The sequence below is a fragment of the Budorcas taxicolor genome, chromosome 2, assembly GCF_023091745.1.
Source record: "Budorcas taxicolor isolate Tak-1 chromosome 2, Takin1.1, whole genome shotgun sequence".
In the NCBI taxonomy this organism is placed as follows: Eukaryota; Metazoa; Chordata; class Mammalia; order Artiodactyla; family Bovidae; genus Budorcas; species Budorcas taxicolor.
This window is the reverse complement of record NC_068911.1, coordinates 137942588-137967270: the sequence shown is the minus strand read 5'-3', so window position 1 is coordinate 137967270 and position 24683 is coordinate 137942588. Positions and strand designations below refer to the sequence as shown.

Sequence of the window (24683 nt, the reverse complement as noted above, 5' to 3'; positions counted from 1 at the left end):
AAAAAGAACATCTTGTGGGAAATAGCATTTGAAACTTAACTTTGAATTGGGCTGTAGAGTCGGTCAGGGAGTGGAACAAAAATTATTCCTTGAATAATTTAGACTAATTCTTCAATACTATTACAGGGTCATAAAACACCAGGCCTGGATGTGAAAGATGTTTGTACTTCATCAAAAAGTCTTTGAATATGACTCTCTGGCGCCCTGCCAATGAGGGCAGCTCTTCGGGGGGAAAACCCTATGCCAAAGGCCAAAGAGGCAGCTGTGTTATTCAGCTCCTGAGAGCTTCCAACTCAACACCCACACAAGCTCAATTACGAACAAATTAAAGGGATCCAGACTGAACATAGTAATTCTGGTAATTTAAATAAATAGAGGAAAGTCTACAATTAGTAGAAAAAGATTGATTTTCTGGAAAACCCAGAAAATGACACCCTAACCCCTTTGAATAAGCATAGTTACAACTAATTACTTAAAAATAAATTCCTTTTATTCATCATTTGAATCCTTTCTGATCTGACTTAAATGTGGCCACATGCATGCCAGAAAAGTATCCACAAATACTGAGGGAGAATGGCCTAAAAAAAAAAAAATCTATACCTTTAAGTATATAGGAATTAACACCACCGAATAAAACTATAATCAGAGTCTTACACCTACATTTTAGATCACATAGATAAAATGTGTTACTCATTTCTACCTTCTTCAAATACAGAGAAAAATGTAGTCATTCAGAAAAATCAAAGATTTAATATTGGGAAATCTATTATTATAACTCACTATAGTAATAAAGAATGAACTACACACAATCATTCTATATAGATCCTTAAAATCACTTAATAAAATTCAATATCCATTCCTGATTAAACAACGTGAGCAAATAAAGAACTTTTCAAGAAGCTAGGAATACAAAGAAACATTCAAACTGATAAAAACATTTCTACCAGGAACCAATAGCAAACTTCATAATTAATGGGCACACGAACACAATAGAAGCATTCCTCTTTAATTTTTTGATGAGCTGCTACTGCACTGCTATGTCGCTTCAGTCATGTCCGACTCTGTGCGACCCCATAGACGGCAGCCCACCAGGCTCCCCTGTCCCTGGGATTTTCCAGGCAAGAACACTGGAGTGGGTTGGCATTTCCTTTTCCAATTCATGAAAGTGAAAAGTGAAAGTGAAGTCGCTCATTTCTACCTTCAAAAGGTAGAGACTCTTATAGACTCTTGTATAGAGCCTATAGAGTCATGTCTGACTATATAAGAATAAAACATCTTTTATAGTAAAGGATACCATGATCAAACTAAGAAGACGAATAATAGATTGCAAAAAGTTATTTACAACATATATAATAATATTCTAAAAGATGAAAAAAATTAACAAATGCTAACATTTTTGGCAAAGAATATGAATAAACATATCATAGAATAAGAAATTCAAATGAACCAAGCCTGCTCACCCAAACCAAAAATCCCAACTATAAATTAAGCCCAAATTTAATCAAAAAGGGAAAAGTAAGAGTCCTTCATACAACACCAGTTCAGTTCAGTTGCTCAGTCGTGTCTGACTCTTTACGACCCCATGAATCGCAGCACGCCAGGCCTCCTTGTCCATCACCAACTCCTGGAGTTCACACAGACTCACGTCCATCGAGTCAGTGATGCCATCCAGCCATCTCATCCTCTGTTGTCCCCTTCTCCTCCTGCCCCCAATCCCTCCCAGCATCAGAGTCTTTTCCAATGAGTCAACTCTTCACATGAGGTGGCCAAAGTACTGGAGTTTCAGCTTTAGCATCATTCCTTCCAAAGAAATCCCAGGGCTGACCTTTAGAATGGACTGGTTGGATCTCCTTGCAGTCCAAGGGACTCTCAAGAGTCTTCTCCAACACCACAGTTCAAAAGCATCAATTCTTCGGCGCTCAGCCTTCTTCACAGTCAAACTCTCACATCCATACATGACCACAGGAAAAACCATAGCCTTGACTAGACGGACCTTAGTTGGCAAAGTAATGTCTCTGCTTTTGAATATACTATCTAGGTTGGTCATAACTTTTCTTCCAAGGAGTAGGTGTCTTTTAATTTCACGGCTGCAGTCACCATCTGCAGTGATTTTGGAGCCCAAAAAAAGAAAGTCTGACACTGTTTCCACTGTTTCCCTATCTATTTCCCATGAAGTGATGGGACCGGATGCCATGATCTTCGTTTTCTGAATTTTGAGCTTTAAGCCAACTTTTTCACTCTCCTCTTCCACTTTCATCAAGAGGATTTTAGATCCTCTTCACTTTCTGCCATAAAGGTGGTGTCATCTGCGTATCTGAGGTTATTGATATTTCTCCCAGCAATCTTGATTCCAGCTTGTGTTTCTTCCAGTCCAGTGTTTCTCATAATGTACTCTGCATAGAAGTTAAATAAGCAGGGTGACGATATACAGCCTTGACATACTCCTTTTCCTATTTGGAACCAGTCTGTTGTTCCATGTCCAGTTCTAACTGTTGCTTCCTGACCTGCACACAGATTTCTCAAGAGGCAGGTCAGGTGGTCTGGTATTCCAATCTCATTCAGAATTTTCCACAGTTTATTGTGATCCACACAGTCAAAGCTGCTGGCATAGTCAATAAAGCAGAAGTAGATGTTTTTCTGGAACTCTCTTGCTTTTTCGATGATCCAGCGGATGTTGGCAATTTGATCTCTGGTTCCTCTGCCTTTCCTAAAACCAGCTTGAACATCAGGAAGTTCACGTATTGCTGAAGCCTGGCTTGGAGAATTTTGAGCATTACTTTACTAGCATGTGAGATGAGTGCAATTGTGAAGTAGTTTGAGCATTCTTTGGCATTGCCTTTCTTTGGAATTGGAATGAAAACTGCCCTTTTCCAGTCCTGTGGCCACTGCTGAGTTTTCCAAATTTGCTGGCATATTGAGTGCACCACTTTCACAGCATCATCTTTCAGGATTTGAAATAGCTCAACTGGAATTCCATCACCTCCACTAGCTTTGTTCGTAGTGATGCCTTCTAAGGCCCACTTGACTTCACATTCCAGGACGTGTGGCTCTAGATGAGTGATCACACCACCGTGATTATCTTGGTCTTGAAGATCTTTTTTGCACAGTTCTGTGTATTCTTGCCACCTCTTCTTAATATCTTCTGCTTCTGTTTGGTCCATACCATTTCTGTCCTTTATCGAGCCCACCTTTGCAAGAAATGTTTTCTTGGTATCTCTAATTTTCTTGAAGAGATCTCTAGTCTTTCCCAATCTGTTCTTTTCCTCTATTTCTTTGCACTGATTGCTGAAGAAGGCTTTCTTATCTCTTCTTGCTATTCTTTGGAACTCTGCATTCAGATGCTTATATCTTTCCCTTTCTCCTTTGCTTTTCACTTCTCTTCTTTTCACAGCTATTTGTAAGGGCTCCTCAGACAGCCATTTTGCTTTTTTGCATTTCTTTTCCATGGGGATGGTCTTGATCCCTGTCTTCTGTACAATGTCACGAACCTCATTCCATAGGTCATCAGGCACTCTATCTATCAGATCTAGGCCCTTAAATCTATTTCTCACTTCCACTGTATAATCATAAGGGATTTGATTTAGGTCATACCTGAATGGTCTAGTGGTTTTCCCTACTTTCTTCAATTTAAGTCTGAATTTGATAATAAGGAGTTCATGATCTAAGTCACAGTCAGCTCCTGGTCTTGTTTTTGTTGACTGTATAGAGCTTCTCCATCTTTGGCTGCAAAGAATATAATCAATCTGATTTTGGTGTTGACCATCTGGTGATATCCATGTGTAGAGTCTTCTCTTGTGTTGTTGGAAGAGGGTGTTTGCTATGACCAGTGAATTTTCTTGGCAAAGCTCGATTAGTCTTTGCCCTGCTTCATTCCACATTCCAAGGCCAAATTTTCCTGTTACTCCAGGTGTTTCTGACTTCCTACTTTTGCATTCCAGTCCCCTTTTTTTGGGTGTTAGTGCTAAAAGGTCTTGTAGGTCTTCATAGAACCGTTCAACTTCAGCTTCTTCAGCATTACTGGTTGAGGCATAGACTTGGATTACTGTGATATTGAATGGTTTGCCTTGGAAATGAACAGAGGTCATTCTGTCGTTTTTGAGATTGCATCCAAGTACTGCATTTTGGACTCTTTTGTTGACCATGATGGCTACTCCATTTCTTCTGAGGGATTCCTGCCCGCAGTAGTAGATATAATGGTCATGTGAGTTAAATTCACCCATTCCAGTCCATTTTAGTTCACTGATTCCTAGAATGTTGACGTTCACTCTTGCCATCTCTTGTTTGACCACTTCCAATTTGCCTTGATTCATGGACGTGACATTCCAGGTTCCTATGCAATATTGCTCTTTACAGATTGGACCTTGCTCTATCACCAGCCACATCCACAGCTGTGTATTGTTTTTGCTTTGGTTCCATACAATTAGCATAAAGAAACACAATGTGTGACAGAGATGTTTGAACATAGATGGATAGTAAATAGCTAGCAAAGTATTTTAAAATATGTTTGTATCTTGTGAAAAAAGAAAGAGATGGGAATGAGGTGGTTTTATTTTTCACAGTAAGAACTGTCTTTAAAAACACAAGTGAAAATAAACAAATGGAAGTCATTCACCTTTAAAATAATTTGAACATAATATGCAAATTAAAAAACTGGATTAGACTGACTAGCAAAAGTGAAACAAAAAAAAAAAAAAAGGAAGGTACCAATGAGGTCTATTAGTCTTTGAAGATGTTTAAAGATTTTCTAAAGGAGGAATATTCAACATAAATTATGCAATAAGTAGGAGGTTTATCTTCTATTTTGAGTCATATAAAATTGCTGTTTTTCTAGGTCAAATATAATCAAATAGCACTAATTTGCTATTCAGCCTAAATACCTCAATTAAAAAAAAAAAAAAGAAAAATTGAAGAATGGATCTTGACCCTGCTCGGAGGATTATCCTTCTAAGTACAGTCACCAACCTTTTTAGCAAATACATTAATTCTTTACATTGGCCCAGTGCTATATATGGAAAGCTAAACTACTTACAGTATCTTTTTCATCTAATCAAACAAGGAAGGCACTTCCAAATGTTTACCTTTCTGGTATCATCTAAGTTTATTCATTGAGAAAAATCACATATTTATTGAGCTCACTCAATTGTTCTGGGAATAGGGGTTCAGAATGGCCCTAGAATATTGACCTCAGAGCTCGCTGAGAGACTGTTAGCTTTGATTTGGCATTTCCTGGAAGGGACCAAACTTTCATAATTAGTTTAAAAATGTTTTCATAGCATAGTTTGCCACTTGTGCTGTATAGTGCATTTAAGTCAATGCCTTTAATTTGATACCCATGTCCTAAAGAAAATAACTCATAACCTTTGCCCTGCTATGTAAAATTGAACAAACATTATTGTCATGTATGGGATAAGTACACTAAAATGCAATGGGTCGCTGCCTACTGTTCATATTTTGCAAGGGCTATTTCAATCTAAAAGAGAAAACTGTTTAAAAACAAAGCTTTCAGTAACAAAAAAATTGAACAGAAATACAGTTTCTGGACATGGTTTAGGTTTTATTTTTACAGATCTGATATCTTTTTTTAAAAATAAATGGCTGCTTTTTTTTCTTTTTTCTTTTGCAGAGACTTTTAAAAACCGTACTACTGGCCTTTTTTTTTTTTTAAACTAAGTGAGGAAAACAGTAATATATTTCTTATCCGAAATTAAGAGCAGTTTTTATCCATTCATCTTCTTTATAGAGAAGTTGGGAAGACAGAACAGGAAATATTTATCAAGCATTCTATAAAAACAAATTGCTCCTTTCATAATTAGTAATAACCTATGACACTGTCATGCATTATTCCTTTGGTCTGTCAGGGGTTCACACTAGAGAGAAAATACCCCTTTTGTACCAGTGCTCAAGACAGCTTCCTTATTAAGGTTTCTATCAGTCTTGCTATAGATGATTAGAGCAAATGTATCCTAGTGATCTAGTTCATTTATAGAAAACAGAATCAATTTTTCTTGTTTCATCATGACTGAACATTTTTCTGAACTCTTGTAAATGAGTAACAGATAAGCACTATTTATCAGATTGTTAAATGGAACACACAGTTTTGATTATTCCATTTTCTTGGTGCTACTAATGAAATATGTAATGTGCATCGGGGTGGGGGTGGTAGGAAATTGGCAGGGCTTGGTCTCTGAGCATTCAGGAATCAGTGAATATGTTGCTGAAAATTTATTTTGCACTAGCACCCTATTCTAATCATTCTCTCTCTAAGGGCCCACGGGAAGGCAGTAATGTGCTTAGGTGTCTGAGATATCTTCCAAGGTTTCACATTCTAGAGCCTGGGAATACAGTTTTCAGCAGTTCTTGATTGCCCTGGCAACCAACACTAACCCAGATATTCTCTGTAGGATTCAAACACTCTCCCAGAAATTCTCTGTAGGACTCAGAACCTCACTGAGGTTGTCTGGGCATGAAACTGGGTTCTTAGATACCCTCAATCTGGCAAACCTGGTGATGGATTTGAAGATGGGCATTTAAAGAGATAAAGTTTCTTCACTGCCACCGTCCCCAAACACTGCACACAGAGATGGGATGCTCTGTGGGAGAGGATTCATTGAACTTCATGATCTTCCCAGGCCCCGCAACATGGATGTACTCGAGAAATGGAAAGGTACCGCAGACGTGAAAGTACAAACGCAAAGGCAGGTGAGTTAAGATGCTTATGCATTCAGATCTTCCAGAAGGAATACTCCTACTTTTCTGATCTATATGGTCCACTTTATAAAAATGTCACTTATCTCTCTTTTAAAAAGGAGTAATTAGGATTAAATGTGTGGTAAGAGACAGAAAGATAGGATGACTATTATCCCTTTTTCCATGCTTCAGCAGACCTTGCCCCCTAAGGTTGGAGTTGAAGAAACAAAGGCAGGACATTCAGGAAGACAGATGGGCTGAGGCTAGACAGCTGACCTGGACGTCACCTCACCCTCACTTACCGAGGTCCATGCTCTTTGAGGCTTTCAGATTCATTGATTCAGGCTGCCTGGCTGGTGTCACAGATCTAAAGTTGATATGCTGATCTGGAAAATACACTGCGGAGTCCACCCCAGAGCTGCAGAAAGAAGCCATACGCCAGATTTAGGTTTAGAATAAAAAAAAAAAAAAAAATTAAAGGCAGCAGTTCTCATTTTGAACAGAGCTCTTCATCACTCCCTCTGTGGCTCCCAACCAGGCATTTTCAACCAGTTGGTGAACCTCAGGTATCTCTTATGAGATGTAGCAACTCTGTTTTCCTGCATTTTATCACATTCTGCAATTTACATAGTATTCTCTGGCTAATATCATGTTTTCCTCTTCACTGATTTCTGCTAATTGGGATCCTGCTGTACAATATATAACTTCAAGTGGGTAAAGTGAACCTGGGAACCACTAGTGCTTCAAAGGATGTCACTAGATATTAGCTGAGCCTAAATGTAGGTTAAGAGAGGTCTGTGGGCTAAGCATACCCTTCCTTTAAAAAAACAAGTGAAAGGGCTGTATCCTTTTGAGAAAACCATCCTGTTGAATGACTAATGGCTGTGGTAGTTTGGTCTTCTACTTTATTTAGGTCTATTTTCTAAAAGTAATGTTAATGCTGACCAAATAGTCTGCTCATCAATAATACCAAGAGGAAATAACAGGAAAAGCACAGCTGACAATTTAGACACAAGATACATCAAATGCCCATTATAGACTTCCTAGTACTTGTATTCAATCTCAAAGAATTTTATTTCTGCTGAATATTTTATTTATTTGCTTGAGGATGGAGGGCATTATATAAGGGAATTAGAGACAATAGCTCATTTCCTGATCTAGAAATAATTTATATTTATATACTTTTCATACATTAACTTAGAGCCCTTTCTCCCTTGGTACATATATTTAGAAAGTAAATATGGCAGTTCATTTCAACACAACTTTAATCTTAAATACAGGAAAAAATAAAATGAAGTCTTCTTGGTAAATCAGAAAGGACTAAGTTTGAATTTTTTCAAACAGTTGGGATTTGACACTGTAAACAATAAAATAACAACTAAAAAACTCAACCATTATGAATGAGAATCTTAAAATGTACTGGGAAATCTCAATTTCTTAACCAAATATATCAAAAAAGGTTCAATCTTTCTTGAAACTTATTAGTCATGCATATTTAATGCTGCCTTGCAGCAATAATAATACTGCTGAATGAATGAGCCTCTGCTATCGTAATGTAGTGTAACACAGCAGAGCATTCAAAAGCACAAAGTCCAGAGCAGGTCTGCTCAGTTTAAAATCCTGGCTCTGTTCCTTACTAGCTGTGGAACCCAGCCAAGTTACTGAACCTCTCTGTGCTTCAATTTTTTAAGTGTGTATAAAATGGGTATAATTACACCCCTTATCTCCCATGGGTGAAGTGAAGTGAAGTCACTCAGTCGTGTCCGACTCTTTGTGACCCCATGGACTGTAGCCCAGCTGGCTCCTTGGTCCATGGGATTTTCCAGGCATGAATACTGGAGTGAGTTGCCATTCCCTTCTCCAGGGGATCTTCCCAACCCAGGGATCGAATCCAGGTCTCCCGCATTGTAAGCAGACGCTTTACCATCAGATAAAATGAGTTACAAATGATTATTTTACAAACGATTTGTAAAATAAGGAGACTAGGGTCTGGGGCAGAGTAAGTACAGTAGGAGCATTTAGGAAATACGCAGATAAATAAATAGACCTGCTTTTGCTTTTCAAATGACTGTAAATTTTGGCTTTTCAAGTTAATTTTTTTACAGTTTGCTTTTTTTTTTTTTTTTTTTTGGCTTCTCTGTTTTTGTCAGACTTTCTGTGGGCTTGTAACTAAAGGCCCTTCTCTCCTATTTAGAAGGACTGTGGTATAAGATTTATGGACTTCCCTGGTGGCTTAGATGGTCAAGAATCTGCTTGCAATGTGGGAGACCCAAGTTCTATCCCTGGGTCAGGAAGATCCCCTGGAAAAGGACATGCCAACCCACTCCAGTATTCCTGCTTGGAAAATTCCATGGACAGAGGAGACTGGTGGGTTACAGTCCATGGGGTTGCAAAGAGTTGGACATGAGTGACAACACACACACACACACACACACACACATACACACACACACACACACACACACACACACACACACACAGAGTAAGGTGGTTTAGGGCCATGGGCTTGGGAGTGAGATGCCAGGGCGGGTGGCCTAATGCATAAAATGGACAGTGTATATAGCACAGGAAACTATATTCAATAACCTGTAGCCAACCATAACAGAAAATAATCTTTTTAAGAAGTGGACCGTAATAGAATTTACTTAATAAAGTTGTTGTAAGGGTGAAATAAATGATGATACATTAAATACTGACAATAGTGCCTAATATACAGTAAGAGCTCAACAAAAGCTTACAAAAGTAAACTTTAATCATTTCATTTGTTCCTGTAGCTTAGTCTGGTCTTTGAATGAGGGTCTAAGGAACTCTTCAGCGAAAAAAATTACAGTCTATCCCCTGTATCCTCAGCATGGCATGTAAAGATCATCCAATCTGGGACCAACAATATTCAGAAAAGAAAAAATTCTGGAAAGTTTCAAAAAGCAAAATTTGAACTTCCCATGCTCTGGCAACTATTTACATAGCATCTACATTGTATTAAGTGGTTTGAAGCATATGGGAGGATGCTATATACAAACAGAATACCGTTTTATACCAGGGACTTGAGCACCTGCAGATTTTAGTACCCCTGGGAGTCCTGGAACAAATTCCTCATGGATACCAAGAGACAACTGTATATTTTTCATGAAAACTGCTCAAGAAGTTTAAAGCTACTCTTTAGAATTATGAAAGATTTTTCTTTTCTTCTCCCCCGCCTCCCCACTTTGGCTTCTTTCTTGGTGTCTGGCTACATTCTCAGCCAAGAAAGCTACCGATGTCAAACATATTAGATGGGGTATCTAGTGATGGCGGCAAAATATGTTAACTGTAAACATAAATCCTGATCCATTAGTGCTATTGACTGGCCTGGCATAATAGAATATTTTAATTGTTTTAGTTCACTTTAAAGAGGAATTCTGAGACGCCATGGTGAATATGAGCTTTCCTTTGAACCTTGATGTTTTGGAAGCACTTGCCTTGAAATGTGTTATCCGACATTTATTTGCACTTAGTTTTTCATCCTTTGATCTCTTGTGATGATACGGTTTTAGTGTCAGAGAGACTCATGGCCTTCATGCAACCAGAGAATTGAAGAGTTGGAAGTCATTAAAGTCACCTCATCTAATTCTTCATCTTGTAGGTAAGACACTGAGGCCCAAAGAGGAGACTGACATTCCAAGGTCACAACAGCTGGCCACTGGCGAAGTCAGGACCAGCTTGTGGCTACTTGAACATTTCCCAGAGCCGCAAGATCTTTGGCTAAAATGGTGGCCAGCCTGGGATGCAGGTTGTTGCTGATCCTGCTTCCACAGAACTGCCTCCTTTACCCCTTAGTACAGTTTCACACACACTCTTATGCAGCTTGCATTTTAGGTTAGTTTTTTTTTTTTTTTTTTAATTTCAACAGAGTGGTGCATGTTGTGAAATAAAAGAAAATTAAAGGGTTAATCAAAACATATGCCACATGTTATAATGAAAACCTTTTGGGAGGAAATTTAGAACAACATGAATATTCCTCATTAAAAGAAATCACGCTGCATTTAAAGAGCTCTGCTCAAGGCAGACTATGGGAATCTACCCAACTGTGTAATGTTTTGGTTAATTCACTTTACTGTTTTAGAATGCTTTACCAAGCTAGGCATTATCTGTCAAATTAAGAATAAGAACTCAAATTTTCCCAAACTCTTGGGAAACAATTAACCCCATCTCCATTGAAAAAACAAGACAGCAATATAGTAACATCAAGTAAGGATCAGTCTAAATAAAGTGAATTTTTTGTACAGATGCAGAGATACCATCAAAGATGATCAAAGAAATAAAAAGCTGCTTTGTACATATGAATGCAACATATATTCACATATATGTGCATGTATATATCTATATGTACATAAACACAGGCAAACCTGGATATGTCCATTACATTAGTCATGATGATATATACTTCTGTTACCATTGTTTTGAACATGGACAAGTATACCCTTTGAAAGCCTTCAATAAAAGGACCTCTCTTGCCATGGTACAAAATGGAAATTAGGCCGATGTCAGATTGGCATATATGTAAGGAAGGAAGGAAGGAGGTGTAATATGAGGCATGGTAGGGTTAGAGCTAATATGAACTTGTATTTGAATGTGTGTAGTATTGAATTGACTAATGGGAAAATAACTTAGACTAGTAAAATAACATTAGACTAGTAAAACAGTTTGTAATTTTATGCTACATATTGGAATTTTTTGGTGTGAGGCAGTGACATAATGATTAACTATAAAATATGACATATTTTAATTCTGAAAGCAGTTAGCATGTGCTCATGGCTGAGTGGGCTGCAGTGGAAGACGCAAGTTGACAGCAGGCGAAAGGCATATCCTAGATAAAGACTGTGTTTTCAGCATGAACAACCAGGGAATCTATCAAAGAGAAATGATAGTCAATGTCAGATGATGCCGCATAATGAATAAATAAGGGTAGCATGAAACATACGCGAGTGTCCCAAACATGGTGACGAATCAGGAATGTGAAAGACCTATAAGACCTGCCATGAATGTTCAAGGGGAACTATCTGAAATTAAAAGGCAAGGGAAGGTTTCGAAGGGCATGCCAAAATAATTGTGTCTAAAGTCTCAGGGGGCCATGGATTATCTTCAGTGTCTGGTTACTATGAGTAGGAGCAGACGTAGGTCACGTGTATGGGAAGAGAGACAGAAGGAGAGACAGAACTGAGAGAGAACCAAGAGGGAGAGGAACTGTGAACACATAGGGAATAACCAAGTGCTGTCTGAACAGCTAATCACATTCTGCTGTTGATTTGCCTTAATCTCTTTCTGAGACATCATGGCAGATAATATATTTCTTTCATATATATGTACATGCTGCTGCTGCTAAGCCGCTCCAGTCATGTCCGACTCTGTGCGACCCCATAGACGGCAGCCCACCAGGCTCCCCCCTCCCCAGGATTCTCCAGGCAAGAACACTGGAGTGGGTTGCCATTTCCTTCTCCAAAGCATGAAAGTGAAAAGTGAAAGTGAAGTTGCTCAGTCGTGTCCGACTCTTAGTGGCCCCATGGACTGCAGCCTACCAGGCTTCTCCGTCCATGGGATTTTCCAGGCAAGAGTACTGGAGTGGGGTGCCATTGCCTTCTCCAATATACACACCCACACACATATGTTTTTAATTTAGACACATTCTCAATTTTTGTCAAATAATTATTGACATGGGTTGCCATGCCCTCCTCCAGGGAATCTTTCCAATCCAGGGAATGAACCAACATCTCTTACATCTCGTGCATTGGCAGGTGAGTTCTTTACCACTAGTGCCACCTGGGAAGCCCATATCACTAAAAACAAGTTACTTAAATTCCTGATTTCATTTTGGTTCAGAGTACAGGCACAAATTTAGCCTGATGAAATTTTTCACTCCTTGCGAATTAGAAGTTTTCTCTTTCATAAGACTGGTTCCATCCCTTAAAGCACTACTTTTCCCTTTCAGAGGGTTTTTACCTTTTTTCTTTTTTTTTTTTTAAAGATAGGACAGCCTCATTTGCTGAACCCTCCTGGCTCCCTTCCAAGGCTTCCTTCACTCTAAGTTTCACACATCCAAATCCCCATGGCTGCTGGTCACCTAGGCAACACAGCAGCTTGTAGGATGGTATAGGTCACAGAATCCCAGGGGGGTGGGGAGAGGGGGAGAGAGACAGAGAGAGAGAAAGAGAGATTGAGTGATTCAAAGCTTTAGATTTGTTCATTCCATTTCAAAAATCTCTTTGACTTTGTCCCTTCTTCTCCAGCTATGCTGCTCTTTCTTTTTTTCAAGCCCCTCTCTTCTCTTGCTGGTGGTTTCAGACTAGTATCCCTGTCTATGGCTTTCCTTATCCATTTATCCTCCACGACTGTACTCATGTATCGTGATATCGTCACCTCCCACCTTCAAACCCTTCAGTGCTTCTCCACTGCTCTCTGGAGAAGCACGGTGCTCATGGAGAATGGCTGGCCATGCCCTTGCCATAACTTCTTTCCCAGATACTATATGTTTCACGACACTGAACACACTGCATTTTCCCTCTCTCCTCACTTGGTTTTCCTAACCTAAACTGCCCATCCTACCTCTTTCCTTTCTATCCTTGGGTTTGATCAGAACTTGAGTGTGGCTTACAGAACTCTATCTTCCCTGGTGGCTCAGATGGTAAAGCATCTTCCTACAATGCGGGAGATCTGGGTTCAATCCCTGGGTTGGGCAGAGCTCCTGGAGAAGGAAATGGCAACCCACTCCAGTATTCATGCCTGGAAAATCCCATGGATAGAGGAGTCCATGAGGCCGTAAGAGTCAGACACGACTGAGCGACTGAACTGAACTAAGCGACTTCACTTTCACTTTACAGAACTCAGAGAAACATGTTACTTCCTAGCTCACTGGTTTCTTGTTTAAGGATAAAACTTAGGAACTGCCTCATGTAGAGCTGTGCGAGGCAAAGTATCTGGGAAGGGGCTCCTAGCTTCTGTGCTCTTAAGTGCACCCCTCTCCTCACATCTCCACATATTTACCAGCTCAGAAGGTCTCCAAACCCTGTCATTCTGGGGTTTTATGGAGGTTTCATAAAACAGGCGTGCCTACACACTAAGTCACTTTAGTTGTGTCTGACTCTCTGCAACCCTATGAACCACAGCCCGCCAGACTCCTCTGTCCATGGGATTCTCCAGGCAAGAATACTGGAGTGGGTTGATATTTCCTTCTCCAGGGCATCTTCCTGATCCAAGGATCGAACCCTCATCTCTTAGGTCTTCTGCGGTGGGAGGTATGTTCCTTACCACGAGTGCCACCTGGGAAGCCCCCATTACAAAGGCAAGACTGATTCAATTATTGGCCATGGTCAACTGATTCAAGGCCCATTTCTCTAGATGGGATTGAAGTTCCAACCCTCTCAGCACAAGACTGGCTCCACTGGCAACCAGTCTCCTTCCTTAGATGCTTCCAAAAGCCACTTCATTTATATAAGACACCTTTATCACTCTCAATACTTGGGAAATTTCAAGGTTTTTAGGGGTCAGTGCCAGAAATGGGATTAAGACCAAATAAATATTTATTATAAATATATCATGACAGGTTTATATGGGATTTATCTCTGCATTATTCTAGCAGTTTTGTGCATATACCCTGGATAAACAGTAAGGTAGGTGAGTGAAATTATTTTCATCAGGGGACTTTTTAATGCTACCGAACTGACATTGTTGATTCAGACTAAAGGCAGGCAATGGAAATAAACAAGCAAAATCAAATATGTCCAGATTTTTGCTCAAGAAACCCCCAGAGATATTGATCTAGAAGAACATTATTATGATTATCAGTCTAGTTCAAGAAATTGTGTTTGAGTAAGATACTTGACTTCAGAAATGTAGGAATAGGAGATAGCTAAATATAGGTAAGCTTTTGGCTAACAGAGGTAGCTATACTCTTGCATTGTTTTATTTTTAGCAGATTGTAATAAAAAACATAATAGTGATGAAACCAGCCTTGCTGCAAGATAAATGAAAAAAATCTCACAGGATTACCATGGGGCAACAATGGAATAAAATATCCAATTTTTAACAGCCATAATAAATATAGAAAATAGCAAAGGGACAAGTTAATGATTTTTAAAACTCATCAGAAGAACAAAATCTCTGAATTCTAGTAGTCAAATGGTGTGTATGCTTAGTAAATCTCTTTTTCTCATGCTTGTGTGAGTCTAAACATTATTGATTTTTTTGTTTCTATTACAGAATGGATATAACATTGGGCATTCTTTTCAATAGTTTAGGTTACATATGCTGTTGCTTTAATTTTTAGATTCCATTAACTTTCTTGGAACATATATTTTTACGATACCTTTAGAATTTGCCAATTACAAATTTAAAAAAAAGGAGCTTTATGTCTTCTCAGTTTTGTTTTATACCCTCGCATATAACTTTTTTTTGAGTTCCATCTCTCTAGTTTTTTAACTTGGTAAAAAGATTCAACAATTTTCCCATATATTTTAATAACATATGAGGAATCTCAAATTTCAGGAAGTGAAAATGAACCATCTGAGGTGTCAATATTAGCTATAAGAAGTTTTCACTGGAAAGGAATTATAGATACTATGAGATTTCCATTCTGGAAAGAAACAGAGGTAAAATAAGGTTGCTGGGTTTTCCCAGAAAAACCATAACAGGGAACATTTACGATATATCATTTTATCGATACCTGTGGCTGTAATCTTCAAGGCCCAATTCCAGAACGGGATGTGGTTGGGGAGAAGGTAGTACTTCGCTCTCAGCCCATCCGTCATTGGGAAGCAATAGGTCTATAAACAGAGAACAAATAAAGCTGTAGGAAACTGGAGGCAAAACTATTTGGTGCCTGGTTTTGTTTCAGTCCATCTCTCAGACATAATTTTCACCAACACAGAAACCAACCATGAAATAAATAAGTCCTCATACAGAACTGAAGGACTCATATGTGCACTAATACAGCCTGTACGAAGAAATCGTAGCCTGCTAATATGCTTTTACGCTGGTGACCCGCTGGGAACCCCTGGCAAGTGAAGTCTGTGCATCTTAACTACATTTTCCCATCTCAAGAAGGCTGACACATATTCATTACTTGTGATTTGTAGAAGATTAACAAGCCATTTTTTAAAATGACTTAACATTTTTGTAAACAAGACTCTGTAATGAATGCTGTGGATTAGATGGTGATTTAAGCATTGGCCTCAGCGACAAAAAGTACTTAAAAAATCATGAGATACAGTATATCTACTCACCGTTTAGACACTGTAGAGGTTTAAAAAAAAAATTCTTGCATCTCCATTTTATTGGAAAACCCTGAGTTTGGGGCCTAGGGAGCAGAAGACTGGGGTCTGAATCCTGGTTTTCCTACCCACAAAAACTGTTTACTTCTCAGTCCATTTTATATGAAAAGTAAATAGAATACTACAACTAATAACAAGTGAGGATTTTTGAGATCTTCCTGTGTATCACACATTGAGCTTAGCCTTAAGTATTATTTAACTCTTATCAACAAAGAAATTATTAAATAATGTATGAAAAAATTGTATGCATAATGGTTAAGAGTATGGTTTGTGCAGCAAAACTGCATATTTCCAATCATGGCCTGTTATGCTGTATGAACTTGGGAAAACTACTCAACTTCTATAAACTTTGGTTTTTAAATCTACATAGTAGGGATATGAATACTTTCACTGGAAGAGCACAAGGATTATATAAGACAGTGCATATTCAAACAGTGATTTAAAAACAAGTGCCAATAAGTAAAAAAAAAAAAGGATTATTAATCTGTACACCATAAACTTGCTATGGATCTGTTATAGTGAGATACTAGTAGAAAGTTGACTCTATTGATGGAACAAGGAAATAATCTCTTTGTCCTTGAGAAATGCTGCTGGTAGCAATCTGCTTTGACCTGCCCGCACACCAGGTCTGATGGTTAATTTTATGTGTAAACTTGACTGGGCTCAGGGTGCCAAGACACTCGGTATTCTGTGAAGTTGTTTTGGAGTGATATTAACATTGAAATCAGCAGACAAAGTAGATTGCACCCCTCCTGTATGTGGGTTTGCACACATGCTCAGTCGCTTCAGTCATGTCTGAGTCTGTGAACGTATGGACTGCATCCCACCAGGGTTCTCTGTCCATGGGACTCTCCAGGCAAGACTATGGAATGGGTTGCCATGTCCTCCTCCAGGGGATCTTCCCAACCCAGGGATTGAATCTCAGTCTCCTGCAGCTTCTGAAGTGCAGGTGGATTCTTTACCACTGAGCAACTGCCCCTATGTGGGTGGGCCTCATCCAATCTGTTGATGGCCTAAACAAAAAGGCTGACCTTCCTCTAAGTAGGAGAGAATTCTTCCTGCCTGACTGCCTTCAAACTGAGACACTGGCTTTTTCCTGCCCTTGGATTCAAACTGAACCCCTGGCTCTTCCTGGTTCTTGATCCTGCCGGCCTTCAGACAGGGCTATACCACTGGCTCTTTCTTGTAGGTCTCAGCTTGCCCACTCACCCTGCAGGTCTTGGGACTTGCCGTCCTCTATAATCATGTTACCCAATCTCTTACAATAAATCTCTACATATGTATGTGTATGTAATACACACACAGAGAGACATAACATATGCTCACAGATACATTCCACTGGTTCTGTTTCTCTGGAGAACCCTGTGAATACACCAGGGAAGGACTTGTTCAAAGCTCTGCATCACAGACTAGTATAAAATGGAGGCAGTTCTAGCACTGCTGAAATATCCCTGAAAATGAGACTTGAAGCAGCAATCTGATAAGTCAGATGATCAGAGTACACAAGTGCAAAGAACAAAGCAGTCAGCACTATCCTCCACCTCCAGTGACCTGGTAATATGCAGCAGTCAGGCAGTCAAAGATTTTTTGAGAGATGGTGCTAGTGGTAAAAAAAGGGAAAAAGAAAAAAACAAAAAAAACACACCTGCCAATGCAGGAGATATAAGAGACTCAGGTTTGATTCCTGGGTCGGGAAGACCCCTTGAAGGAGGGCATGGCAACCCACTCCAGTATTCTTGCCTGGAGAATCCCATGGACAGAGGAGCCTGGCAGACTATAGTCCATAGGGTCACAAAGAACTGGGCACGATTGAAGCAACTTAGCACACATGCACACAGAGCAGAAGGTCTACAAGGTAAATTGGAATAAAGGACATATGGGGACCACATCTTTTCTATTAGTTCTAATCTTTAATCCTCAACTTCTCAGTTCATTTTTTCACTAGTGGCAAACATAGCTGTGATCATGTAACTGCCTGCTAAAAAAATTTTCAGTTGCACACAGCTGCCTAGAGTATAAAAGTCTCTGTCCCTGGCAGTTAACTTTATCTATTACACATTAGCCACTAGAGACCATTTACAATTCTAGACTCCAAGGCCAGGCTTTTCTACCCCAGTGTACTTGCTCATATAATTGCAAAACCCATTTCGTCCATTAAAAGTCCCACCCTTCTCCCCAGGTCCACCTCAAATATCACCTTTTCTATGAAACCTTCACTGTTGGTTTCTGGGATCTGTTGGTATTTTTACAACAGTGGCAGAGAATTCTAGTGCTCCCAGTATCTATGGTCTTCCTTTCTTCCTCGCACACATCTAGAGCATCAACCCCATTTTCCACCCCTGTTTATAACTAGACCAGTTCTGGACAATAGAAAGTAAGTTACTATGGTCAATGTTGTGTCCAGTTTCAATGCTTAAGAAAGGGTACATGCAACTTCTCCCCCTTTCCCATGTGCCTGCTGCAACCATAAGTGGATGAGGCACCGGAAGATGGCCAGCTTCCAATGGAAAGAGCCCAGGTCCCTCAATTCTCGCTGGGCTGTGATATGAGCAAGAAATACATCTTCACTATCTTTATCCACTGACACTTTCAGTTTATCTGTTAATATTACAGAAACTAATTCTTGTGTAACATTTACCATGTGCTGCTTTTGCAATGAGCTATCAATCTATCATCTACTTGTCTATATTTATTTCTCTTACTGCACCACAGATAAATTCATCCACGTCCTCCTCTTTCACCTCTCATTCTTCTTCTTTAGCATCTCCTCTGGCTACTTCAAGTTGATTATGATCATTAACTTCAATTTTTATTTTATTCACATGAATAATCTACGTGTTTTTAAAGTAATGATAGGTGCAGATGTGTTTTCTTTGATGACTCTTTATCCTTGGTAGTTTTTTTGTTTTTAACTTTTTTACTTTATATGGGAGCATAGTTGATCAACAATGTTGTGATTATCCTTGGTACTTTTTAACAAAAGATCCACTCACTGTAAAGAAAGAATTTTTTTTTCCTCTTCATCCAAACACCTTTGTTAAGCTCTTTATCATCGTGAAAATCTAGAATTCTTATCTCCTAAAAACAGTATTTCTGTATCCCACTGAATATACATGGTAAGTCTTGATGGATATTTTACGTATTGCCTGTAAAACACTGTACATCTAGTTACTACTTCATTTATGACCAAATGACCCTTATTTTAATCTCTATCTTTTATTGTTGTGACTCGTTTTATAGGATCCATTCTGCAAGGGCCAAATCAGAAAAGAAGGACAAAAGAGTTCATGCCAGCAGCAGCAGCAGCAAGCTATGGCCTTGGCCTCAAACCAGCCTACCAACTGGTTTCGTACATAAACTTTCACTGAACACGTTCATGAACGTACTGTCTATGGCTGCTCGTGCACCTCTGTGGCAGAGGTGAGGAGCTACAACAGAGATCCTATGGTCCACAAAGCCTAAAATGTATTATCTGGCCCTTTACAGACGAAGTCTGCTGACCTCTGCTTTAGACTATTCTTGAGAACAATAACAACATTGTGTTCATCGTTGCAGCCTAGCACATTCTACACAATGAAGTTATCCCATAATCATCAGTCAAGTTGAAAAGTATAATTCAATTTCTGATCATCACTGCAGAGGCAGTGCCTTACATGCTACTGGGGGGTGGATACATGCAAGTTCCCAGGAGGGGACATATTGTACATAATCACACTATTATGTGTCTCTTCAATGGACCCCGAGGCACATGGATTCAGTGGGACAGGATACAGAATTAAAACATCTGGTTTGGAGTATGGGTGAAAGGCCTGAGAAGACCTCAGTGGGTGATCCTGGCCGACTTGGGGCCACAAGTGCCTGGGGTAAGGGCTGGAGCTCTCATGAGCTAAAAGCAGGAATAGAGCACAAAAGGGAGATGAGAACAACGGAAGGAGAGGAAAGAACAAACCAGAGGTAAACTGCACTTCGGCTATTACTTGGCCCAGGGTGAGATTTGCCAGAAAGAGTCTTCAGAAAAGGTAGTGTGTGTGCACTTCATTGCCATTCAAATGCCTAATCGGATTTTATAGTGAACCCCTGGGAGACAACCTCCATCATTATTCCCGTCCTGGAGTCCCACACTCATTCCACTGCAGGCACTGCAAGCAATTCTCCAACACAAATGTGAATTTTCTGGTGTTATAATTTCTACAAATGTTAGTTCTAAGAATGCCTTTTCTCTCTAACAGCTTGACAGGATTATGTATATATATATAAAATAACAGTAGAACAGTGGGTGGTACGTACTATTATTACAAAAATAGATGGAACACAGCATATCAACATTGGACTTTTAAATATACAAAGGAAAGGAGGAAGGGAAGAAAAAAAAAAAGTGAATGTTTTGGCTGTAACAGTTCCTCTCCTCACTAGACATTACATTTTGTCAAGTCCATCTTGTTTTTCTAAAGGAGCTCCTTAGAAACATGGGTGGTGGCAAGTCAACATCACTCATGTTTCATGAGTCTCAGTGGCCTATGACCACCTCATGTGCATCTGAAACTCAGGAACTCTCAATGGTTCTCAAAACTGAAAATGTTATTAATACTACAAAGAAGTGATGAGCACAATATTCTTCTACAGCATCCTCTTTCAGTCAATAAGCTATAAAAAGTAACAGCATTCCATCTACTGGCCTATTACAGTTAAAATTTAACAAGTCTATGCTTTGATATGGAGAAGGCAATGGCACCCCACTCCAGTACTCTTGCCTGGAAAATCCCATGGATGGAGAAGCCTGGTAGGCTGCAGCCCATGGGGTTGCTAAGGGTCGGACACGACTGAGTGACTTCACTTTCACTTGGATTTTCTGTGCTTTCTTAAGAAATAATGTCCAATGGAATTTTAAAAGAACTGGATTTTTGATGTTACCTTGACAAGTTGAGGTAGGAGGAGGAAGTATAGCAGGTACCTGGTGGACCATGGATCCACATCTCAGGAGGAAGAGCCTTCCAGTGGTTCTGTGCCTAAAGGACTCTCATTATTCAGGGAAATACAAACTCAGAACATTCTACTGAAGTTCCAAAGTATTACTGCATCTTATTTTCAGCATGTGTTTTGAATGGATTTTATTATTTAAAATATTTTTTTTTCTGGGTGTATCCTTACACTTTAACTAGTTTTATAGTTTCATTATGTTTGCCTTTGCCAGCCTTCCTAGAGATATTATCCCATTTCCTTGAGCATCTCAATGTCCTCTAAAAATATACCACGTAATTATCACTTCAACATTGATATTTTATGAGCACTGAAAATGAAACAAGATAGGAGGGAATGTGTCCAAAGTTCCTTTGAACATCACTGGTGCAACAAGGAATAAAACCCTGAATTTGGATTGTTACTAGACCACGTGATGCTTGAGAATTAAATGCCAGTCAAGTTACATAAGGGCTGGAAACATTCTTGATCATTATTTGGACATGGTCAAGAGAAGAGAAGGCACTTCTGGTGTGAGGGGAACCTGCTGTTCCTTACCTAGATTCTTCCTGCCTTTGTGACAGAAGGACTCATAAGGAGATCCTGCTTTGTCAAAAAAAAATTTAATTGTATTAAGATGGGAAAAGACATACTGAGTGTTTCTTGATTTGACAGAAAGTCAAGTCAGTTTCTCATAAGAGATGTGGGTCCAATCCCTGGGTTGGGAAGATCCCCTGGAGGAGGGCATGGCAACCAACCCTGGTATTCTTGCCTGAAGAGTCCCATGGACAGAGGAGGCTGGCAGGCTACAGTCCATAGAGTCACAAAGAGTCAGACACAATTGAAGCAACTTAGCACACATACACACGAGAAATATTAAATCTTCTCTTTCTTGCCTTTCTCTTAACATTCTGTCATGAATATCTATTGCTTTTGTAGTACCAAAAAAATAAAAGTTACTAAACTGAAAGGAGAAGCAGGGGAATAAATTTCTTGGTGGCCTAAAGCATAATTTTTGAAAACAGAAAGAGGAAAATCTAAGGCTTTTACATGTAAAACTCCACTAGAAATGTGACATGGACAAGATAATCCTGGTCATGGCTCATGGCATTTACCACTCAAAAATAAGCAGAAATCTGCAAATTGTGCTATGATCACTCCATGGTTTAATACCAGTCCGTATATATTGTGAGCTGAATTGTTATTTACACTTGGTAACTTCCAATATATTAAAGATTCTTAAACAAAAATAATGGTTTGTCATTTTGTTTCTGCAGGCATGGTTTGTTTTATACATAACCCTCTATGTTTGGGGCAGCGAGCACAGAAACTGTCACTTAAACTGGAGGCAATGCCAGGAATCTGCTTCACAACTTGTGAGTCAGCTCCCCCACCCATCTCTCAGTGCTCACGACTCAGAGTAACGAAGTCTGCACTTGGTCTAATTAATTCCCCTTTGTTCTTCTTATTTTTTTTTTTTAATAAACACTCTCGTGTTTTCTCACACCACTTACAGTAGATAATTTTCAGTAGAGAACCTTACCTTTCTGTTTGTCTTGTGGACTGTACGTGCCAAATGGATGCAAGGTACTATTATCATTTCTCCTGGAGGTGGATACAGCATTTTGACAGTTCTCAAAGCAGGGCCTAGAAAATGCCCCACATTCTGCAGGCTCCTAAGGAATGAAAACAAGAATTACATTCACTTTTGTAACATGTCCCAACTCTGTCAATGAAAGCAAAGTCAAAGAATGATCAACTTTCAAATAATTTTTCAAGATTCTCTGGCATGGAAATCCTGGACAGTGGAAAATCAAAATGTTCCTATCAGTTAAAACATCTTTGAGCAGGAAATAAAAACTACTGACATTGTGGTGTTAAGGCTTAGGAGTGCTGATAGCCAGTATGAAAGGGGATTAACTTTATGATTCTTTCCCGCCACTTACAACTGTCTTCTTTCACATTTTCTTCCATCTGGGAGTGCAGCTTGTGGTAATGTCAACATAAGAATACAGTTCATGCCAAGGGTGTTTCTCTGCCAACCAGATGGTTCTCCTCTCTCTCTCTTCCCCGCTTGGCGACTAAGTGCATATGCTTTAGGACAAGTCAGAACCCAGACAGGTTTACCACTGAAAAGCCACGGGAGAGCCCCACTGCAGACACTAGGCTTCTCGGCCAGGAACTATAACAAACTTCTGTGACAATGCCAGACAGTGGTTCTCCTGAGAGTTTTCTCTTTTACCATATTTCCCCCCGTCTATTTTGACCGTCTGTAAACAAATTCAGTTTCCTTAAAACTGCTATCTTCATAATCATGCCCCCATATGGCATGTGCTCCAGCTGCCCCCGAGGCATTACAAGGGGCTGACTGCAAGGAGTTCTAGCCGCTATTCAAGAGGAACAAGGCACAGAGAACTGGGTTTTGCTCGAGTTCATATAACATGTCATTCTAATAGATTCACAGAAGGAAACTGAAAGCCATCTCAGGACCATTCCCTTGACCATTGGTGAGAAGAACATGCCCCTAAACAGAAACATAAAATTGATCTTCCAAAGCTCTTTCCTTCTGAAAAAGGGCATTTGACCCAAATAATGCATTGATTTATACTCCTCTCTTTTAGTTACAATAGCTCGGTATCCTGCTAGTTAAAACAGTCATAGCATTCAACACATACATTCTTCATAATTAAGATGTTTTCAGCTGCTGCAGGCCCTTTGCTTTTTGTCAAGGTTTATAACACTTTTTCCACATCCCAGGGGTGCCCTTTGCCACTGTACCACTAGTCAACCAACCCTGGTGCAAGCTACTCCTAAATTTAAGCTAGAGCCCTGGCAGGTAGGTGAGGTAGGATCTACCTTATATTGGCAAGGGCTTTAACAACAAGAACAACAACAACAAATTTTTTTTGCTGCTTTCCTGGTTCTTTGATAAATGACACAATCAATATCCCAACAACTGATCAGTAACCAGCCTAATTAAAGTATTCAGCCTGTAAAATAGAGCTGTCGAGGAGCCTTCCATTAGTGTCCCAGCCAATAAAAAATATAATGGATTTTTAAACATATTCTGCTTCTACCAAGCTGAGTTTACAACTCAGGGGAGGGAAATGTTTGAGGGAAGGAAAAAGAAAAAAACAGGTCATAACCCATTTTTTAATACCAAGTCTCTAGGCTCAAATAGAATTACAATTGAACCTCAAGCTCATCCTTTGAAAAACATGTTTCTGTTTAAAACAATTTTGATTCAATCAAGGGCTCATTATGTATTCTTCACAAGGTTCTCATCAAAACTGTTTACGTATCTTGTACATCTGGGTAATGTGGGAAAATACCATAAAGACTATATATTTTGACTTTTCTTAAGTAGCATCTTCTTTTTTTTTCTTTTTTTAAATATCAACATCATGTTCAAGTAACCATTTTGGTGTTCTTTCCAAACCTAATTGATTTTCCTGAATATATGAGCAGTGCTGAGGCCTTTTTCTAGGTTACTGATTCTTTTTTATTATACCTGAGGGTGATTGCGGCTCCAGAGGACAATCTTCCAAACACATGAGCACACAGCATATGCTCTGACACAGTAAAACAGATTTGGGAGATCAAATAGCCACAGCTTTTTTTTTTAATTTAGTAAAGATTAGCTGTACATTAGGCGGCTGTCACTATATGAAAAAAAAAAGTAACACTCTTTACTCTTCATGGGTACCACAGAGATTCTCACTAGCTGAGAGAGCCAAG

The 24683-nt window shown here is 39.3% G+C and overlaps 1 protein-coding gene across 1 annotated transcript in view; it reads right to left on the bottom strand.

The window, feature by feature from the left end:
- PARD3B (par-3 family cell polarity regulator beta) overlaps positions 1–24683 on the bottom strand; it is a 1141780-nt gene that overhangs the window by 439369 nt on the left and 677728 nt on the right. The window contains exons 13-15 of the mRNA XM_052664164.1: positions 22489–22621; positions 15383–15482; positions 6990–7105 (exon numbers count right to left, since the gene is read on the bottom strand). Coding sequence (XP_052520124.1) covers positions 6990–7105; positions 15383–15482; positions 22489–22621 — 349 coding nt within the window. The remainder of the gene's footprint in view (positions 1–6989; positions 7106–15382; positions 15483–22488; positions 22622–24683) is intronic.